General features: G+C 43.8%; 1 protein-coding gene across 1 annotated transcript; it reads right to left on the bottom strand.

The window, feature by feature from the left end:
• Positions 1–2569: 2569 nt before the first annotated feature.
• Positions 2570–7601, bottom strand: Gstk1 (glutathione S-transferase kappa 1). The gene is made up of 8 exons (XM_090333442.1): positions 7427–7601; positions 6940–7021; positions 6670–6798; positions 6263–6363; positions 6107–6142; positions 3611–3727; positions 3099–3192; positions 2570–2814 (listed from the first exon to the last, which is right to left on the bottom strand). The coding sequence occupies exons 1-8, from the start codon at positions 7496–7498 to the stop codon at positions 2765–2767; spliced, it is 681 nt and encodes a 226-aa protein (XP_090189568.1). The 5' UTR covers positions 7499–7601; the 3' UTR covers positions 2570–2764.
• Positions 7602–21389: the final 13788 nt, after the last annotated feature.

Here is a 21389-nt window from a genome sequence, read left to right as displayed (position 1 = left end):
CTTGGACTTTCTCAAGGCTAGAGCTCTACCACTTGAGCCTCAGCACCACTTCCGGCTTTTTTTTTTTTTCTATGTATGTGGTACCGAGGAATCGAACCCGGGTCTTTGTGCATGGTAGGCAAGCACTTTAACCACTAGGCCAAACTCCCGGCCCATGTCTGGCTTTTTGGTTGGAGATACTACGAAGCTTTCAGATTCGTTCACTTTCATTGGTTTTGAATTGTGATCCTAATAGCCTCTTTTTTTTTTTTATTAAAAGCTTTTATTAACACTGATTTTTTTTTTTTGCCAGTCCTGGGCTTGAGCTCAGGGCCTGAGCACTGTCCTTGGACTTTCTCAAGGCTAAACACTCTACCACTTGAGCCTCAGAACCTCTTCCAGCTTTTTTCCATGTGTGTGGTACCGAGGAATCGAACCCGGGTCTTCGTGCACGCTAGACAAGTACTCTATCTCTGGGCCAAACTCCCGGCCTAACACTGATTTTTTTACATCATATTTCAACTGTCAAGTTTAACAAACAAGTATTCAAGAATGGAATCTCTATGTCAATCACTGGCACATAGATTTAAGAACAGAATTAAAAGTAAGCTGGGAGTTTGTATGTCATAGATACCTATTGATCTATATAGTATTATCAATATGTCTATAGAATATATATCCCATCATAGATTTATATGTCTATGTCTCCATATATATGTTTATATATCTAGATCTCCAAATTCATGTCAATGACCTTGAGTACCCGATTATTGAGTCATCACTCTTGTACTGTTTGGATTTAATATCCACATATCAAGGAGACCATGTACTTTTTGTTCCTTTGGTCTTGGCTTGCCTCACTCAACCTGATTTGCTCTAATTTCATCCACTTCCCCTTGAATGTCATTATTTTATCTTGTCTGTTGGCTATGCAGAATTCCATTGTATATATACACCACTTCTTTTTTTTTTTTTTTGCCAGTCCTGGGCTTGAGCTCAGGGCCTGAGCACTGTCCTTGGGTTTTCTCAAGGCTAGAGCTCTTGAGCCTCAGCACCACTTCCGGCTTTTTTTCTATGTATGTGGGGTACCGAGGAATTGAACCCGGGTTTTTGTGCATGCTAGGCAAGCACTCTACCACTAGGCCAAACTCCTTCACCCACACCACATTTTTTGTATCCATTCATCTGTAGTGGGGCATCTGGGTTGTTTCCATCGCATGGGTATTATGAATAGTGCAGAGATGAACATGGCTGCGCAGGTGTCCTTATCATATGCCGGGTTATGATGCTCAGGTTGGATGCCTAGGAGTGGAAAGGCTGGGTCGTAGGGAAGGTTTAGTTTTTTTTCAGGAACCTCCAAACTGCTTTCCAGAGTGGCTGTACCAGCAGTGCAGTAGGGTTCCTCCTTCTCCACATCCCTGCCCTGAGTTCAGAATGTTGGCCATTCCGGTTGGGGTAAGGTGGTATCTCAGGCTAACAGCCTCTGAAGCAGCTAGGATTACATGTGTGAGCCACTGGCACCCTCATCACAATTTTTGAAATGAGAAGAAAACAAAAGCCACAGTGTGGAGTCAGTAACCTTTATTCATAAAACTTCCTACACTCCAGGCTCCAGCAGCTCTCATCTATGAGGAACTGTACCTTTTTAATTTGCCTCTTCAGTTTGTAAGATTGGACATTTTCCCATAATTTTATGTTATAAACTTCTTTGAAAAAGGGAGGAGTTATACTTTGGGCATAGAGAACACAGGTTTTAAATCTGAGTGATATAGGAATCATGGAAAAGGGAGTGAGAGGAAGAAAGCAAAAAGTAATGGGAGACAATAAGGGAAAATGGGATGGGAGATGAGAAAAACCAGAGGGAGGGGACAAAGAGAAGCTGGCATTGGCTGTTCAAGGCCTCCAGCACTACTGAAGCCTTGGGGACTCCTTTCCAACAGGTGTGCCAATATAGGCCCAGTTTCAGAATAAATTTCCCATAGCAGTGTATGTGCTGTTGAAAGTCAGGAACTCAGGATTCTGATGAACGGATTCTGGCAGTAACAGAAGCACTAACTTTGGATAGTGTTTCACAATTGGGGGTGGAGGATGGGAAGGCTAAAGTACTTTGGAGGGCACATGAGTTAGGAACCTCCGGCCAGAAACGGGCTCAGAGGTGCTCTCAGCATCTGCATGGTGGGTAAGCCAAGAACTAAGAAGGGGTGAGGAACTTCCCCAAGTCTCTGTGCACTAACTTTGCCCTGGTTCTATTGGTCTGTGTCACTGGACCTGGATTAAATATTTGGGTCCAAGCTGGGCCATCCTCTGACTCCTTTCACTGTTCTCCCTTACTGGGTTTCTGAGCCCAGTCCTGGTAACATCATGTGTCTGGTAAGGTGGCAAGCTGGTTAGCTGCTAAGCTCACGCGGTTTTGTTTTCTTTCCCTGACAGAGATCAGTGGGTTGGTGAGTAAGAGAAATGGGGACAGTTCCCACCCTGGACCAAAAGATGTTAAAGGTCTGGCAAGAGTTCTTGCCCCATCCACTGGAGTGGGCCAGATACGACTACAGGAACAAGTATACATCAACACTAACAGGGCAGACCCAGACTGTCATATTTTGCCTGTTGGCATTAGCTTTATTTTGTGGGAAAGCAGGATTTGGCATTCTCCAAAAGGCACTTAGTAAGGTGCAGAAGTAAAGGCAGCCAGGACTTATGATGGGCTATTTGTAGGGGCAGGCAGCTGAGACAGCCCGGAGTGGTGCAGCTGGTATGTCGCTGGTTTGTCCCAGTACTCTGGGCAATCTTAGAGTTTGGAACTCTGGGCTGGAGGCACAGGGCCCATCCACTTCTCTCCTGGATAAAGAAGATTAGTATTCACAGGCTATGTGGCAGCAGGAGAGGGTCCCACAGAGCCCTCGGGCTTTCTAGAATGAACAGTGCCTGCCTTCAAGCTCCAGCAGCTTCCTTCTCTTCTTTGTAGTAGGAAGTCACCCTCCTACCCTTCTCCCCACCCTGATACCCAACCTTGAGTAGCACTGCTTCCGTGCTGGAAGTGCTAAGGACTTACTCTGAATTCTTCCTCCTGGATGGTGAGAGTAAGGGTGGTATGAAGGCTCAGAATAGAAACTTGAACTTACCCAGTAAGTGCGCTAGCAAGTCCATGCGGTCAGAGCCAAATAACATGTGGGTTTTGCCATCCAAATGCACCACAGTGGTAGGGAGCCCAAAGGCCTGGAGGAAAGTTATTGAGCGTAGAGAGAAGGCAATATACCAAGTGTGTATCGGTGGGCGGGGTGGGGGGGGGAGCTTCCAGGAAACATGTGATGGGGAGGATGGTACAGGAGAAAAACCAATGAAGGGATCTTTGCTAAGAAGCTGGCCTGCCTCAGGTTCCACCTTTGTAACACAGTAACTGGCTTTTGTCTTCCCCTTCCCTTCCCTTCCCTTCCCTTCCCTTCCATTCCCTTTCCTTCCCTTCCTTTCCCTTCCCTCCCCTGCCCTCCCCTCCCTTCCCCTTCTTGGGTTCAGGTAGGGGAAAAGAGAAGAACGGGGATTGTTGAGAAGAACTGGAGAAAAGACTTTGGGGAAAGAGTGAAGTGCCTCACACTACTGTCTACCTTTACGGTGGGACTTGAGAGCAGTTTCTCACCCCATATTTGCAGGCTGCATCGGTGGTCTCCTTGAGCTTGTTCTTCACCTCTGCTGTAGATGTTTTCTTCAGGAAGTTTTGAGCTTGCTCTGAAGACAAACCTGCTCTCTCTGCAGCCTGGGAGGATGGCAGAGAACACAGCTGCATCCTTGCTGTGGTTGTGAGCTCATGAGAAAGCTCCAGTTGTTTCTGTCTTTGTGCTCAGGTTTTCCTGGTAAGGCCTTCAGCCACCCCAAGTGACAGTCTATTCTTGTTGAGAGAAACTGTCTCCCTGCCTCAGAGTCTTAAGATCAGTAGAGAGATCAGGGGGCACAGAGGTAAGTGAATGCCAGAGGACAGAGACTAGCTGGACTCACCTCCTCCTTTCACAAGAGATGAGTTGGAATGTGTCACCTGTGCACAGCTGCAGAGCTTGTTAGCAGCAATGCTAGATTCCAAGTCCCCAGAATTCAAGTCCCAACTGATTTCCTTCCTACTCCTCAGAATTTCTAAATATCGCAGGCTGTTTAGAATCAAGGACTGGGTTCTAATTCCTCTGGATTTTGGAACAAGATCATGGCTACAGTCACCTGCCTGGTTTCACGAGGATGATAAAGGTTTCCATTTAAGGTTGGTTGCTGAAGTTTTGGATCAGTGGTTTTCAACTTAGGTTACTTTAAAAAGAGAAAGTCATATCATAGGTAGGGCATTTTCTAGAGAATGACATCAGACCCCTAGGGAGTGGGGTTGGTACTGGGTGTTCCAGGTAGTGCTAGAGTAAGCCTACTATTGAGATTTGATGTCCTACTTTTGGAGGTCATGACGTTTTGTCAACGACAGGTTAAATAAGAGATTTGTGTCACAGACCAAATGCTCAATGTAAGGGAAGGGACAAGCGAGCAAAAATAAGGCTGGTATGTGGGATGCTATGTGGAAATGCACCTACACTTTCAAAAAGTTAAAAATGAGCATGGTAAGCTCATGTTTATAATTCTAGCTACACAGGAAGCTGAGATCTGAAGATTGCAGTTCAAAACTAGCCCGGGCGTGTGTGTGTGTGTGTGTGTGAGAGAGAGAGAGAGAGAGAGAGAGAGAGAGAGAGAGAGAGAGAGAGAGAGAGAGAGAGAGAGAGAGAGAGAGAGAGAGAGAGAGAGAGAGAGAGAGAGAGAGGGAGAGAGAGAGAGAGAGGGAAAGTTCTGGTGCTTGACTTCAGAGCCTGTGTGCTGTCCCCGAGCTTTTTTCTCAAGTACTCTACCACTTGGGCTTCAACTCCACTTCCAGAGTTTCACAGATTTTCCTGCCTGGCCAGGATTTAAACTGCGATCCTCAGATTTCAGCCGCTCGAGTAACAAGGATTATAGGCATGAGTTACCAGTGCCCAACTGCGAGACTCTTATCAATCACCAAAAAGCTAAACGAGTGAAAGAGTACCAACTTTGAGTGAAAAAGCATGCAGGTTCTGAGTTCAAGCTCCCAGACTGGCATACTAAAAAAGGGTTTAAAATGTCATGGAAAATGTTAAATAGAATTATGCTTATTCTCTGATGAAATAAAGACACTAGAAGATGTACTGAGCATTCTGTGCACATTTAACTTTGGTGTGGTTTACCATTTCATGTATTAAACATGAATATGCCTCACCTCTCTCCTGTAAACTGGAGGGAAAGTATTGTTTTGAATTTCCTGACTGAACATTTTGTATTTGAAGCCCCTGTCTCTGGCATGGATTTTAGTGTTTTGAGCAATTTCAGTTTGCTGCCATGGTGTCTGTATAATTCTGGCTCCTGTCCCTTCCCCTTCTTGGTCTTTTCAGTCTCTGGTTTTCTACTCTGTGTATGTTGGTAAAGTTTGTGTTGGTCATTGGAGGCTGAGTTCTGTCCCCATCTGGGGTTTTGCAAAGTTGATCATCTCTTCCCCTGCATCAAATAGTCATATATTCTGTCATGTATTCTGTACTTTGCATTACTTCTTTCTACAATAAGACATTCTTTTCTTTCTTCCATTTTTGGGGGTGGTTGAGGGGTTGAGCACAGGGTCTCATGCATGCTAAGCACACACCCTTCACACTGAACTACTTTGTTAGCCTTGGAGAAATTCTTTCCCTTTTCTCCCTCTCCCCTCTTTCTTTTGCTGCTAATACTGAGGGTTAGACTCAGGGGCATCACGCTTTTGCTTAATATTTTTGCTCAAGGTTGGCTGGTGTTCTACCACTCTCTGTGTGTTTACATTTGTCTCCCTAAGCTAGCTTCTAACCTCCAACCTCAGATGTCAGCCTTCTGAGTAAGTAGGATCATGATCATGGATGTAAGCCACCAGGAGTGCTTGATGAGAAATTCTTTTAAGAATCCTTTTGCTCCAGCTTCTCAGTCATTTGTCCCCCCAGACACAGATGCTCTTTCTCTCCAAATCACTATGACCTTTCTCGTACAATGGGAAAATGAGTCTCTTCTCTAACCCCCATAGCCTGCAGTTGTCAGATTCCCTCGTGCCCCCGGTGGGTGGAGATGCGGTACCCACCTCCAGGATACTCTGGGGCGATGCGACGTCTTCATTCTGGGAAGAAGAGAACACTCAGCAGGAAGACACTATCAGGGAGCCATTCTGTAAAGTGGCTGGGCAAGTCAGGCGGCCAGCCCAGCTTGCCAACAGCAGACTGGCAGCGCCCAGCCTTACCCGTGACCAGATGCGCATCCACAGCTCCCTGGACACCCTCTCCAGCATGTGTGGCTGCTCCATGTTGACTGCAGTGAGGAACCGCATGGCGGACACAGTTCCTGGTGCGTGTGGGGTGGAGGGGAAGGTAGGAGAAGGGGTGCACAGACACGGTGAGTGGGGCTTCTCTTTCCTCTTCAGCTGGGGAACCAGCTCATCCCAGGTGCTGGGTTTCCCTGGGCTAAGTCACTTTGTGGCCTTTCACACAAATGTCACATAACTGAATTGCCCTGCCTGGCTTCTCCTTTATGTCCCCAACAATGGCTTTCCCATGCCAGCGCTTAGCCCGAGTTAGTCCCTGCTTCCTGGCCCTGCAGTCATCTGCTCTGCTCACCGCTGACCCCAGTCGCACCCCGCCGCCTCTTTACCTTTTTTAACAACGTCAGTGAAGAAATTCTCGGGGAAATTCATGGGCACCTGGAAATGCTCTTTCAGGAGATGAATGTCATTTTTTATGTACCGAGCCTTGGCGGGCACCAGAGCCGGCGCCTCGTTTCCTGGGGGTGGAGATTGGGTCCGTTGGTGAGAGGAAACTCTGGGGCTTGGCAGGCCCGCCTTGGGTGTCCCTCACAGGGCTGCAGGTGACAGCCCTTCCCGCGCCCCTCTCCCCCCTGCCTCAGGGCTCTCCCCCGCCTTACCACTGTCCCGCAGGACGCCCCCAAGCAGGGTGGGCTGCAACTTCAGGTTGATGTTCCAGAGTTTCTGGTATCTGCACAGGACCTGTCCGTGTAGAGGGCAAAGGAGAGCCACTGTGGCAGACCTCAGAAGTGACGGGCCCGGGGAGGGGGCTCAGCCGAGAGCAAAGGGCGCCCAGGCTGCACGCTCCGCGCTTCCAGATGCCCGGGTCTTTGCACCTGTGGATGGTTTCTATACATCCACGGTGGCCTGGATTCCCCTCCCCCCGGCTCCTTAGTGACCCCCCTGTGCTCTTTTGAACTCCCGAAGCCGCCCTGCCTGGGCTGGACTTGGAGCCAGCGATGGCACCGAGTGACCTTGAGCCAGGACACGCTCTGCCTGTCCCAACCCCGAGGCCCGGCCAGAACTTTTCAGACTTGTGGCCGGTGGGTGCCCCGCGGTGCCTTCGCCCTCCAGGCCGCGGCGGGTCTCCCCGCCCCTCCAGGTCACCTCGAAGCCCAGCCAGGAGTAGGGGGACATGACATCGTAGAAGAATTCCAGGGCCCGCGGCCCGGGCCCCATGCTGCCTCGGCGGGTGAAGGCGAGGGACAGTGAAGCCTCGGGGAGACAACGCGCGAGGTCTCCAGGTCCGGGGGCGCACAGGCCCCGCCCCGGCCCGCCGTGGCCCGCTCCGCTCCGCCCCACCCCGGCGCGCCCCGGCCCGGCGCGCCCCGGCCCGGCGCGCCCCGGCCCAGCGCGCCCCGCCCCGGGCGCCAGCGCGCAGCCGCCGGAGAATCCCCGCCCCGGGGCTCGGCGGGAGGGGAGAGGAGGAGTTTCGGGGAAGGCGAGGCGGGGAGGGCCGGTGGCCTCCACTGGGCCCCTGTTCTGGGTGGATCGGGGGCGAGGGGGACGGACGGTGGGTGTCGCGCTCAGGGCCTCTCCTCTGCCGTGCGCCTTTGGCCCGCCACTAGACCTCTCCCCCAATCCGCGGGCAGCTGCATCTCTGGGGGACCAGGGAAGTGGGGTGCAGAGGCCCGATCGATCTAGTAACTGCATCCTGGAGAAGAGCTCAGCAAGTCGTTTCCAGAAAGCTACCGTGTCTCTCGAGAATAAGTTCCAGTTAATGCCTGGTGTGTCACACATGCGTTCTGATCCTGGAAGGCCACTTGTCACGAGCAGCAAAAGCTGAGGAAGTGTTTGTTCACCTATTTGTTGAGAGACTGAGAGAGACAGGGCTGGTGGGGCAGGAATAACCTCACTGCTTGCAGGGGTTGTCGGAAGAGTGGGGAACTCGTGTTTGCAACTACATCTTGTTAGCTGAGACTTTATGACAATGATATATAACTTTAAAAAAATCACATTCAATTTACCTAAAATTATTTTATATAGTAGCCCAGAACAGATTCCATTTCTCACTTATCTCACTAGGAAATAGTTCTAGACTATCAGTACCAAGACCAAACCAGTCTCTGGACGGGGGATAGACTGCAGGTTCCTCTGTAATGTCTCCCCAAGGTCCATATGTTAAAGGCTGTGTCCCAAACAGTTGGGAGATGGTGGCTCATGCCCCTAGTCCTACCTTCTGAGGATTGTGGTTCAAGGCCAGATTGGGCAGGGAAGTCCTTGAGACTCTTACCTCCAATTAAACACTAAATAACTGGAAGTAGAGATATAGCTCAAGTGGCAGATCACCAGCCTGGAGGGTAAAAGCTCAGGGACAGTGCACTGGCCCTAACCATTGGCACAGATAACAAAAGAGTTACATAATCAGAACAGCACAGCCACCATAGTGGAAGCTTTAAGAAGGGCGGCTTGGTGAAGGTTACCACTGGCGAAGGGGACTGGGGTGTACCCTGTAAGGGATTGTAGGAAGCTGATCTGTTTCTCTTTGTTGTCTCTTTTTGAGGGGGGGGTGGGAGAGGTCATGGGGCTTGAACTTTGGACTTGGGAGCTGTCCTTGAGCAGTTCAGCTCAAGGCTACTGCCCTACCCCTTGAGCCATGGCCCCACTTTCAGTTTTCTAGTGGTTAATTGGAGATAAGAGTCTCACGTTCTTTAGTGCACGGGCTGGCTTTGAACCTTGATACTCAGACCTCAGCCTCCTGAGTATCTAGGATTACAGGTGTGAGCCACCAGGCCAGCTTCTTTGCCTCTTTTGAGTCAGGAGGCTTTGCTTGACTTTCTGCTTCCTCCCTGATGGTAGTGCCCTGCCATAGCACCCCTACCCCCTCACCCCAACAACAGGATCATCAAATATAAATTGATACCCTGAACTTCACATCACATAAATCTTTTCCCCATATAAACTGATTATATAGTATTTGTTAAAGTAATAGAAAACGGATTAACACTGAGTAGAACATACAAAATGGAATGAGAAATGATACCTATTTGTAAATTAATTGGTTAACAAATCCTGAATCTGAACAATTTGTACTTTCATTTTTCTCTTGTAATATCAACTTAAAAATATGCAAGGGAAGCCGGGCTTGGTGGCTCACTCCTGTAATCCTAGCTACTCACCAGGCTGAGATCTGAGGATCATGGTTCAAAGCCAGGCCAGGCACTAAAGTAACCACTAGAAAACTGGAAGTGGTGCTGTGGCTGGAAGTGGAGTCAGGCAGTAGACTTGAGCTTAAGAGCTCAGGGACAGCACCCAGGCCCAGAGTTCAAGTCCCACGAGTGACCCCCCCCAAAAAAATGCAAGAGAAAAACCTTTATACTTGGAAATAGTTTTGGATTTGAGGAAAGCATTCTTGAAAGTTCCTCTACCCAGCTTCTCCTAAGGTGAATAATACATAGATACAGTATAATAAAACTAAGAAATGAATACCTACATTGTTATTAATTAAATTGCAGACTTTATTCAGTTTTCTTACTAATGTTCCTCTAGTCTCCTCTTACCTATGGAACACTTCTTGGCCTTGTGTTTGATAATCTTGAGACTGTTGAGAAATACCCATCAGCTAGTTGGTAGAATACTTCCTCCTCTTTGTCAGAGATTCTCTCAGTAGTAGACTGGAGTTATGGATTTTGGAGAATACCATGGTGATGAAATGTCCTTCTCCTCACATCTCACCAGAGAGCCTGTGACATCAGTGTGACTTGTGATGATGACGAAGTTGATAATCTGGTTAAGGTGGAGCAACTTTCAAGGTTCTCTACTGCAAAATCCCCATTCTCCTTTCATATGCCATTTTATTATTACTAAATATTAAATATTATTATTTTGCATCTTGGTCAGTGTCACCTCTTTGAGTCAACCAGTACAGCCTACAATTGTGGTGTGAGTTTTCCTTCATTTGAACAGTGTCAGCAGTGGATTGTGGCTGGCTGAAGCTTGGCTATTGGTGATTGGGTGCAGCTCCTATGATTGGACTCCTGTGGTTGGATAAGATAAGAGGAGACTCCTAGCTTTCAATTTATTACCTTAGTAACTTAGCTTGCAATTTTTTCTCACAGGAAGTACAGAGTTAGTCACATGCTATTGACTTCTTGCTTGTTTAGTTGAACATGAGATATTGATCAGAACTGTTGAAACAAGAAATACTGGCACAAGTAAATAAGTTGCTTTTTCAAATAAGTCAAAGATGAGTTATAGAATAAATGGTATTGCAGCATCTGAGAGGTGTGAAGAACATATAGCTGGGCTTTTATGTCAGATATTATACTTGGAACATCTATCTCTAAACAGATTCAGTATTTAATAGTTAAAAATAGATACTTATAAAAAATAGTTTACTAGATACATGAGGCCATATAGGATGAGGCTAAATGAAAGGACCTCCAAGATATCGAAACAAGAGCCATATAAGGTGTGACTGTTGCTCTTAATGCACTGTTATTTCTCATCTTACCTTCTTATCTGATATATTATATATATGTTTATTTGGTTATTTGAAATTGGATAGGGAAGGGGGGAAAACAAGATGAGGGGAGTGGGTGGGGGAGGGAATGGGGACAAAAGCACGAGAAGGGGAAGCAATGATTGTTAAGAAATGTTCCATCTATCTGGTGAATATAATGTAACCCTTCTATTAATTACAATCAAAAAGAAAAAACAGTTTATAAAAATTGGACATACAGATAGCCTTGCTAACTGTAATGCCAGGTGCAGAAACTTAAATGATTGACACATCCAGTGGCATACGAGTTTTTAAGAAATCTGCTTGGGAAATACAGTAAGTTATATAAAGACTGATAAAAAAAATTCTGTGAATCAAAATCTCACAGCTGGCTGGGAGTTTGGCCTAGTGGTAGAGTGCTTGCCTAGCATTCACAAAGACCTGGGTTCGATTTCTCAGTACCACATACATACAAAAAAAGCCGAAGTGGTGCTGAGGCTCAGGTGGTAACGTTCTAGCCTTGGGAAAGTCCAAGGACAGTGCTCAGGCCCTGAGCTCAAGCCCAGGACCGGCAAAAAAAAAAAAAAAAAAAAAAGCTCACAGCTAAAGTTCAGTGTATTAAAGGGAAAGAAATCCAGTGGAAAAATGGGCAAGTGAAACAGAAATGAATTTTAGATGCTTTTCAATTGAAGATTTTTTTAAAGAAGCTCTTGTGTTCATACATTATGAAGTATGTCAGTTAAATCCACATTAATTTGGTTTTATCTCTCAATCTCACTAACATCAAACCCTGATGACGCAGTGTGTATGAGCATTCATGTAAAGGATCTGAAGTAACCAGTGGGGGTGTACATTAGTACAACCTCTGTGGAGGACAGTTCAACATTATATCATTGTTTTGCAAATGAGCAAGCCATGATTCAGCATATGAAAGAATTGATGACATATACAGGATTGTCTACGCAATATAATGTGATATGAGGCTATTATTATAGGTTTTTAATGAGGTTATTAATTTTTAGTCATGAAATAATATTGGCTTTTTAAAAATGTTTCTTTTATATCTCTTAAGATGATTTTGGTGATGTAGTGAATCACATGTATTGATTTTGTGTGTGCTTAATCCCTTTTGAAATTGAACACAGTAGCTCAGGTTTGTAATCCCAGCCACTCTGGGATTACAGGTGGAAATTAGGAGGATCAGATTTGGAGACCTTCTATGTGTGTGTGTGTGTGTGTGTGTGTGTGTGTGTGTGTGTGTGTGTGTGTGTAAGTGGGAATAAGTTAACAAGATTTCATTCTAAACAACAGGTAGAATATGATGATATGGGTCTGTGGTATGTATATATGAACTTGAACAGAAACAAAAAATACCTATTAGGGATCATACATGATTTTCATACGCTCTTTAAAGCCACTGTAATTCCGCTCTTCTTTCCTTTCCTGTTTTTTATCCCTTCCCTTCTCCCCCCTCCCCCCCGCTTTTTTTTTGCTAATGGTCCAAAGTCTAGTTGAGGCAACTCTTCAGCTGAGGACTGACACCTCACTGACTCTGGACTCTGGACTGTGTCTGGAGAGAACCTGCACAGTGCCACCTAGTGAAATAGTCTTGATGTTTTGCCCATCATATTTTTTTTTTTTTTTGCCAGTCCTGGGCTTGAGCTCAGGGCCTGAGCACTGTCCTTGGACTTTCTCAAGGCTAGAGCTCTACCACTTGAGCCTCAGCACCACTTCTGGCTTTTTTCTATGTATGTGGTACCGTGGAATCCAGCCCAGGTCTTCGTGCATTCTAGGCAAGCACTCTACCACTAGGCCAAGCTCCGGCCCCATCATAAATTCTTTGGAAGTAATATTACAGAAACGAAGTTCAAATGTGGGAAAATTCTATAATTTGAATGTTGAAATGTTGAATGTCTCCCTAATGGCACATGTAAAAGCCGGGTCCCCCAGCAGCATGTGTTGTGGGCATTTAAGGAGTAGGGCCTTATGGGAGGTCGTTTGATCATTGATCATGTGCCCTTGAAGAGGATTGTAGGACCCTGAACTCATTCACCGCCCCCCCCATCTCCAACCCTATTCTCTCTGCTTCCTAACTCTAGATCTCAACAGCTCCATGTTCTTAACTGTCACCACCCAGTATACACCGAAGGCCCAAAGCAATGAGACTACACAATTTGGGGTTTAAATAAATATTTTCTCTTTATGAGTTAACTGCATCTGATATTTTGTTATACTCACACAAACTAGCTAAGAAAATGGGAAGAAATTTGGAAAGATTTTTCATCAGAAACTATCTGAGAATTTGAAAGGAATTTTGAGAACTATTTTTAAATTCAGGTCTAAAAATGGATTCATTTGTTCATGAATCAACACTTCCATTTGTTCTTCTATTGCGGGAATGTCAAGGGCCATTTGTATATTGACAATATCATTTGAAGTCCAAAGAAAATTACCAGTACAGGCAGATGCACGTTGAGCAGCAGACAAAAAACATACGTGTTGGTCTCATCATGTACCGGGTGATTTCACAGGCAACACATTTTCCACCACTATTCTGTTGCAATCATTCTCAACCTCAGCCCTAGATATGTGGTGAACTAATTCTTGGTTACAGCTGGCTGTCATGGTTCTCACAGGATGCGTTTGTAGTATCCATCTCTGGCTTCTACTCACTAGATACAAATAACCCCCTTGCCACCCACTTTGCATCATTACATTTAGATGAAGATGGAGGAAAATATAACAAGGAGATTAGCAGTCTCTGCCTGGGCTGGCTGTGAGCCATGATCCTCAGACCCCAGCTTCCTGAGTAGCTAGCACTGCAGGTATTACAGTCTCTCCTAAAGCCGGCAGTGAGCATGGAGGTTAAATGAAAACCAGCACAAGAACCCTTTCTGAGGTGACAGTGTGGTCACAGGTCTTCTAGTGTCAGAGTCACCCCTGATTGAGTAACACGGCACTAAGTTCCACTGAGTATCTTGTTTGCCTTATTCACTATTCTGAGACTTTGGAGATACAAATACATGGTCCTTGATGTGGCAGTTGGAAAGGAAGAATTTGGTTTGGAACATTCAACAAACTAATGTGCAATGTACTTATGCATGTGCGCGTGTATGCATGTGTGTTGTGTTGTGTGTGTGTGTGTGTGTGTGTGTGTGTTTGTGTGTGTGTGTGTGAATGGAGGACTATGAGAAAAAAGAGGAAACTTCTTGGACATCATGACCTTAAACAAAGACTTGAAGAATAAGAAGAAAATAAGAAAAATGGAGAGAATCTTAATCAATGCTGTTCTTACAGGGGTTCATAGACTAGGTAGTTTATAAGAAAGCAGAAATTTGGGGCCAGGAGTTTGGCCCAGTGGTAGAGTGACTGCCTAGCATGCATGAAGACCCAGGTTCAATTCCTCAGTACCACATACATAGAAAAAAGCCAGAAGTGGTGCTGAGGCTCAAGTGGTAGAGCTTTAGCCTTGAGAAAGTCCAAGAACAGTGCTCAGGCCCTGAGCTCAAGCCCAGGACTGGCAAAAATATATTAAAAAAGAGTATTACTTGGGACCTTAGAATATTTTTTTCTTTTTTTATACTGGTCCTGGGGCTTGGACTTGGCTGGGTTCACTCTACACTTTGAGTCACAGTGCCACTTCTAGCTTTTTCTGAGTAATTATTTGGAAATAAGAGTCTCATGGACCTTTCTGCCTGGGCTGGCTGTGAGCCATGATCCTCAGATCTCAGCTCCTGAGTAGCTAGCATCGCAGATAGGAGCCACCAGTGCCAAGCTCAGGATTTAGGATATTAACATGTGATTTTGTTAGGACACACACATCTAGTGTAAGGCACAACAGGAGAAATGGTAGTATTTCATTTGGAGACGGCAATGTATACAAAAGCTTATTGTCTGGAGTCCTGAGGAATTGAAATTTACTTCAGGTAAAGGATTTGGAAGAGGGCAATATGAGATAAAGCTGAAGTCAGGGCAGGTAGAGACTAGGGCATGTGACTAGCTTTATAGTCTATTTGAATGATTTCAAGCTTTGTGTCATTTCATAAAAATTTACATTTGATAGAAATGGAGTCATTCCATCGCTCATGTACTCAGACGGATAGAAAACATAGAAACCATACAAGAAGTGTTCTTAACATGCTACTGTGATAACCACATAGCCACAAATATTTACTTTTATTTAGCAAACACATACCAAACATACTATATTTCAGATACTGTTTTACAAGCTTTGTAAATATTAACTAGTTTAATCCTTAGCAACAATACCATGAATAGCGACCATTTTTTTCCAGCAATTTTATTTATGTACCATAAAATACAGCCATTGTAAGTGTACAATTCAATGTGTTTCATAGTGGTATGATCATGACCATGATCATACAAGCTTAGGACATTTCCATTATCCCATAAGCTACCTGGGGCTGGTTTATAGTCATTCTTATGACCCCAGGAAACCAGTGATCTTCCTTTATGTCTACAGATTTGCCCTTTTATTGACATTTCATATAAAGTGAATTATGCAATATTATAATCTTTTGTAGTGGAATACTTAGATTAGCCATAGTGCTTTCCAGGTTTATCCATGTTGTAGTATATATCAGTAGTTCTTATTTTCTATTGTTGAAAAATATTTCACTGTGTGGATGTTCCACATTTTCTTTATGCATCCACCAGCTGATAGACATTGGTGTTATTCTGAGTTGTGGAACACTATGAATGTGTATATTTGCAAGTTAAGTATTGGTGGGGGACATACATTTTGTCTTTTGGCTTGAACTCATGTGACCTGAGCATTGTCCTTGGGCTCTGTCACTGCCGCAGCACCTCTTCCAGCTTTTTCTGTGTAGTTGATACTGAGGAATTGAACCCAGGGCATTGTGCATGCTATGCAAACGCTCTACCAGTAGGCCACATTCCTGTCCCAGAACATATATTTATATTTTTTGGGGGGGTGTCTATATCTTGGAGTAGAATTACTACTTGGTCTAATGGAAATTATTTTTAATCTTTAATTGTTACTATAAAAGTGATGCACAGAGGGATTACAGCTACATAAGTCAGCTAATGAGTACAATTCTTTTTGGACAATGTCTCCCCTCCCCTCACTCTCTCCTAAGTTTTTCCTCTTGTCTCCACCCACAAGTTGTATAGTTCATTTTCAACATAGTACCTGCTAGGTACCCCTGCTGCTTTTATTTATCCTGTGCCCCTCCATTTTTGTGCTCCTTTTACCTCCCCAAAGGCAGATAAATGAACAAACCAGACAAAAAGAAAAGAAAGGAAAAATCAGCATCAAAGAACAAAGCCTCTTGTTTCCATTTCTTGGAGTTTCCATTTCTTAGATAAATGTTATTGCATATGATCAGCTGCCCATAGGCATTGCACCTTTGGCTCCTCTCCTAAGAGTGTCCTCTTTGGCCTCACTGTGTGTGAGTCTTGTATAATTTATCATGGCCCAGTGCATTTTAGATCTATGTCCACATACGAGAGAACGCATGCGCTGTTTGTGTCTCTGGGCTCTGCTTCCCTCACTTAATATTTGTTCTAGGTCCCTCCATTTCCATGCAAATGAAATGATGCTATTCTTTCTAATGGCTGTGGAAAATTCTGTTGTGTATAGGCCCCACATTTTTTGGAACTACTCATCGTGTTTAACTTTGAAAGAAATGAACATCTCTCAGTGGCTGTTCAGCATCGCCATTATCTCCACTTGATTGATGATGACCTTGTCATAAGTTCTGTAAGTGGTGGAGGTAGCAGTGTGCCTTCACAGTCCCCTTTGGCTCTGGTTGGACCTAACATGAGTCCACGAGAGCTGTTTCCTTTGTTTCCAAACCTTATCTACTTTTTCTTACTTGCTCTTGGTTTCAGAAATGTTAGAAAATAGAACATTTAGTTCTGTCTGTATGTATTGTGCTGTAGGAATTTCTGCTATTTTCCTTCTTTGCTTGCAAGGTCAATCCCTAAGCAAATTTCAGGCCTCTCAAGTATTTTTATTTTTGTATTCATTCTATGAGGAAAAATGAACAAACCTAGCCCATATTTTCAGCTCTCTAGTGATCACACCTCATTCCTTTTTTTTCAAGTGAAGTACTTTAATTTTTCCAATTGTATTTTATTGTCGGGGTGATGTAAAGAGGGGTTACAGTTACATACATCACATAGTGGGTACATTACTTCTTGAACATTGATACCCCTTCCAATGCTTTTCTCTCAATTCTCCTGCCCCCACCCCTCCCAATAATCTTGCTTTTCCCCTTCCCTCCCTATTTTAAATAAACAAATAAATCTATATACAATATACCAGGTACCAAAGTCAGATACAACATGAGATAAACAATAAGGAAAGAAACTAAACCAAACAAAAAGGAGATAGAAAGAGAGAGAGAGAGAGAGAGAGAGAGAGAGAGAGAGAGAGAGAGAGAGAGAGAGAGAGAGAGAGAGAGAAAGAGAGAGAGAGAGAGAAAGAGAGAGGGAGAGAGAGGGAGAGAGAGGGAGAGAGAGGGAGAGAGAGGGAGAGAGAGAAAGAGAGAGAGAAAGAGAGAGAGGGAGAGAGAGAGAGAAGAGGGAGAGGGAGAGCGAAAGCCTGGAGTTCACTTTGCTTATCCTCATCTAATATGGTCATATCCACATAGCTGTTGATCTATTGTGGTCATCTTCTAGGAGAATCTTGATCTGTACTGCTTATGCAAATGAGGGAAACCATGGAGCTTATGTTTCTTTGGGTCTGACTTACATTACTTAATATGATTTTTTCCAAGTCTTTCCATTTCCTTATGAATGGGGCAATGTCATTCTTTCTGATGGAAGCATAGAATTCCATTGTGTATAAGTACCACATCTTCTTGATCCATTCATCTACTGAGGGGCATCTGGGTTGGTTCCATATTTTAGCTATGGCAAATAATACTGCAATGAACATCGTTGTGCTGGTATGTCCTTTAGTATGTCCTTGTTTGTGGACATTTTGGTAAATACCCAGGAGTGGGATTGTTTTTCCATTGTCTTAGCTCTGCTTTAATATCCTTCTTCAGGTCTTTTAAGTTTTCATCATAGAGGTCCTTTACTTCCTTGGTTAATTCCTAAGGTCTTTTTTTTTTTTGAGGATATTGCTTTCCTGATTTCAGCCTCACATTTGTCATTGTTGGCATACAGGAAAGCCATTGGTTTTTGAAGGTTTATTTTATACTATACTACTTTGCCAAATTTTCGTATCAGCTCAAGTAACTTGGGAGCGGAGTCTATAGGGCTCCTTAAATACAGAATCATCTGTATTAATCATCTGCAAAGAGGGAAAGTTTTACTTCATCTTTCCCTGTTTGAATCCCCTTTATGTTTTCTTATTTCCTTGTTACTCTGGCTAAGAATTCTAATACTATATTGAAGAGGAGTAGAGAAAGTGGATATCCTTGTTTCGTTCCTGATTTTAGAGGAAATAGCTTTAACTTTTTACCATTAAGTATAATGCTAGCTGTGGGTTTGTCATATCAAATCTAATTTCTTGAACCATTAATCTTTTCCCCCAATTTGGGGTAAAAGTTACATTCTAGGTACAGATTTAGTCTATGTGCCTAAATGTTCCTATGTGGCTTTCTTTCTGTCAAAGTGGCTAGTAGTCTGCACTGGCATGTCAGTGAAAGTAAGTAGGTTGTCAGCATAAACCAATTACTCCAAGGACTTCTGATGTAAAAAGCGGGCATTACCATTGCCCCTTCTGCTTTATAGTATTCTGTGAAATCAGATCTTGATTTCTTTACTTTTATGAGTGTTATCAAGGAGTAAACTCTCTATTCTCTATATTCTGAGAAAATCCGGAAGGAAATGCCTCTTTAGAACTTTAACACAATTGACTGATGATGTACAGGCAGCTGGCTTTAGAAATAGGACTACCTTCCAAGAAGACACATTAAAAAATGGTGGGGATGCCCAACTGGAGTCTTTGCATTGTAGTAATTTATTCTTAGGGCTTGACTACTTTCTTTTTCTTTTCTTTTCCTTTTTCTTTATTTTTTTATTTTTTGGTAGTTGGTCATGGAGCTTGAACTCTGGGCCTGGGCACTGTCTCTGAGCTCTTCAGTTTCCTGGTGGCTAATTGGAGTCTTATGGACTGGCTAGCTTTGAACCACAATCCTCACATCTCAGCCTCCTGAGTAGGTAGGATTACAGGTGTGAGCCACTGGTGCCTGGCTGGCTTGACTATATTCTAAATTATGCACTGTTGTCCTTGGGCTTTCCTCAAGGCTAGTGCTCTACCACTTGAGCCACAGCACCATTCCCGGCTTTTCTGTGTATGTGATACCGAGGAATTGAACCTGGGTTTTCATGCATGCTAGACAAGCACTCTACCACTAGGCCAAACTCCTGGCTCCCAGATTGCCTCTGGGAACCTCTAGACTAGGTCAAGTGTTTCTCGTGTGTGTGTGTGTGTGTGTGTGTGTGTGTGTGTGTGTGTGTGTGTGTCACGCATGCCATTTTACCATCACACACCTTAACATATTGTATTTGAAATCATCAGTATCATCCACATGCTGTGAATGCCAGCAAGAAGGATGACATGGATGTATCTTGAATTGCAGGTAGAGAGAGTAGTTGTTTCCTTTAATTTAATTGAATTGAATCTCATTTCCTTTAATTCATAGCTCACTGTAACATACTTACAGTTTTCTTCCCAAGACATTGTCTCATTATCCAGCACCACCTTACCTTACTCTCATTGTGTCTTCAGGCTCATGATCCTCTGCCTCTGCTTCCTGAATGCTGGGAATACGACCCCCACGCCCGACTAACCTTCTCCTTTTTGTTTTTTTCCCCAAGATCTTACTTTTCTCTTTACCTGCTCATACTTTTATGGATAACATCAATAATAATGACAGTTGGCCCTTGGAGCCAGGAAGTTTTTGAGTACCATATATGAACTCAGTCAATCATTACAGTGGCCCTCAACAGTGCTTGCTATTGTTAATTTCCATTTTTTCATACAAAATAACTGAGGTGTAGAGAGGTTAAAGGCTTGACCAAGGTGACAGAAAGTTAGTGGTAGAGTCAGGACTTGAACTCAAGTACTGTAGAAGCTAAATGTTTAACTTTGGTGTTATTCCATGGGGTGTGTGTCTCCTAGACAATTGTGCCATTGTGATTGGTGATGTCTATGGGCATAAACATGACCTCTTATAATGTGCTTTTCATTATTATAAATGACACTGTGCTGCTTGTTTCAGTCTAGTTTTCACATCTCCCCACTTGACTGCTGATATATCTCTCTCACTGATTTGGCCCATTGCATGTTTAATCCTGGCTATCTACCACACATTCTTGATCCGTTCATATGGCTTCCTCACAATAATTCATGGAAATCCTTATTGTGTTCCCACATGAACTTATGCTAGAGTTTTTCTGGGATGGAACTTAAGAAGAGATCTTTGAGTCAGTTGGTAGGTGGGTATTTTATTTCACCAAATGCCAATAAGTTACTGTCCAGAATGACAGCTATCTGACACTCATGAAAAGTTTCCTCACGTCCTCATCAACACAGGATAAATGTTGCCTATTTTGTGGAATGTCAAAGGTTATAATAGCTTCTCCCTTATCCACAAGATATGTTTCCAGATCCTTAGTGGCTGTTTGAAAAAGCCTATCTGTGCTGTGGGTTTTCTATGGTAATGTTTACCTTATTAAATAGGGACAGTAAGAATTGAGAACAATAACCAATGATGATATAGAAGAGTACTAGCAATGTGCTATAAAAAGTTATATGAGCGTAGCCTGTCTTTCCCTCTCAAAGCATCATATTATACCACATTCACCATTCATTTCTTTTACTTTGTTAACTGGAACTATAGGAACTGAGGCTCTGAACAGATAAGGATAGCTATATCTTTTTTTTTTTTTTGAATAGGTCATAGGGCTTGAACTCTGGGTCTGGGTGCTGTCCCTGAGCTCTTCAGCTCAAGACTACTTCTCTGCAACTTGAGCCACTGCACTCCTTCCAGTTTTCTGGTGGTTAATTGGAAATAAGAATGTCATGGACTTTTCTTCCCGGATTGGCTTTGAGCCTCGATCCTCAGATCTCAGCCTTCTGAGTAGCTAGCTTACTTCTAATTCTTATTTATCTTTATATCCTCCATATGTGAGCTGTGCTACCTCTATCCCTATGCATACCATACATATAGTTGCTCAGTAAATATCTGTTGACTTTGCTGAACCGATTATTATCCCTTTTGAGTTATTCTGTGGCAAATGTGACAATGGTGAAGTCATCTTCTTTAGCGGGAGAGGAGTCAGAAAAGGACAGCAAAGGACAGGGAGTTGGCCCCTGAAGGGACTGGAGTGGACTTGACTTTAATTCTTACAAATCATAGAGATTGGGATGTCTTGATGGAGAGCAGCTTCTACATAGGACTTTGTAGTAATGTCCACATATGACAGCCAGTACCTGGGTGAAAGTCTACTGAGTAGAATTTCAAAAGAAAACAATGAAAATTTTCATAGGAGACCTTGTTTCTCTTTTTGGCAAAGGAAAACATACTATCAGTTAATTCATGTACTTAAATGGTGGTTTGTTGAATCTCCAGTTGCAAATACCACCTCAAAAGATGTGTACTACAGAAATGAGGAGGTTGCCATCTA

This window comes from Megascapheus bottae, chromosome 5 (genome assembly GCF_031878675.1).
Source record: "Megascapheus bottae isolate mThoBot1 chromosome 5, mThoBot2.hap1, whole genome shotgun sequence".
Classification (NCBI taxonomy): domain Eukaryota; kingdom Metazoa; phylum Chordata; class Mammalia; order Rodentia; family Geomyidae; genus Megascapheus; species Megascapheus bottae.
Note: the sequence above shows the minus strand (reverse complement) of the source record. Positions and strands in the feature narration are given on the sequence as shown.

Excerpts from the sequence above, each read along its gene's own strand:
- Gstk1 (XM_090333442.1), bottom strand. The coding sequence starts at position 7,498 with ATGGGGCCCGGGCCGCGGGCCCTGGAATTCTTCTACGATGTCATGTCC. Across the intron at positions 6,364-6,669 it reads CACTGACGTTGTTAAAAAAG|GAACTGTGTCCGCCATGCGG; the intron begins GTAAAGAGGCGG and ends CACACGCACCAG. Across the intron at positions 6,143-6,262 it reads GGATGCGCATCTGGTCACGG|AATGAAGACGTCGCATCGCC; the intron begins GTAAGGCTGGGC and ends TCTTCTTCCCAG.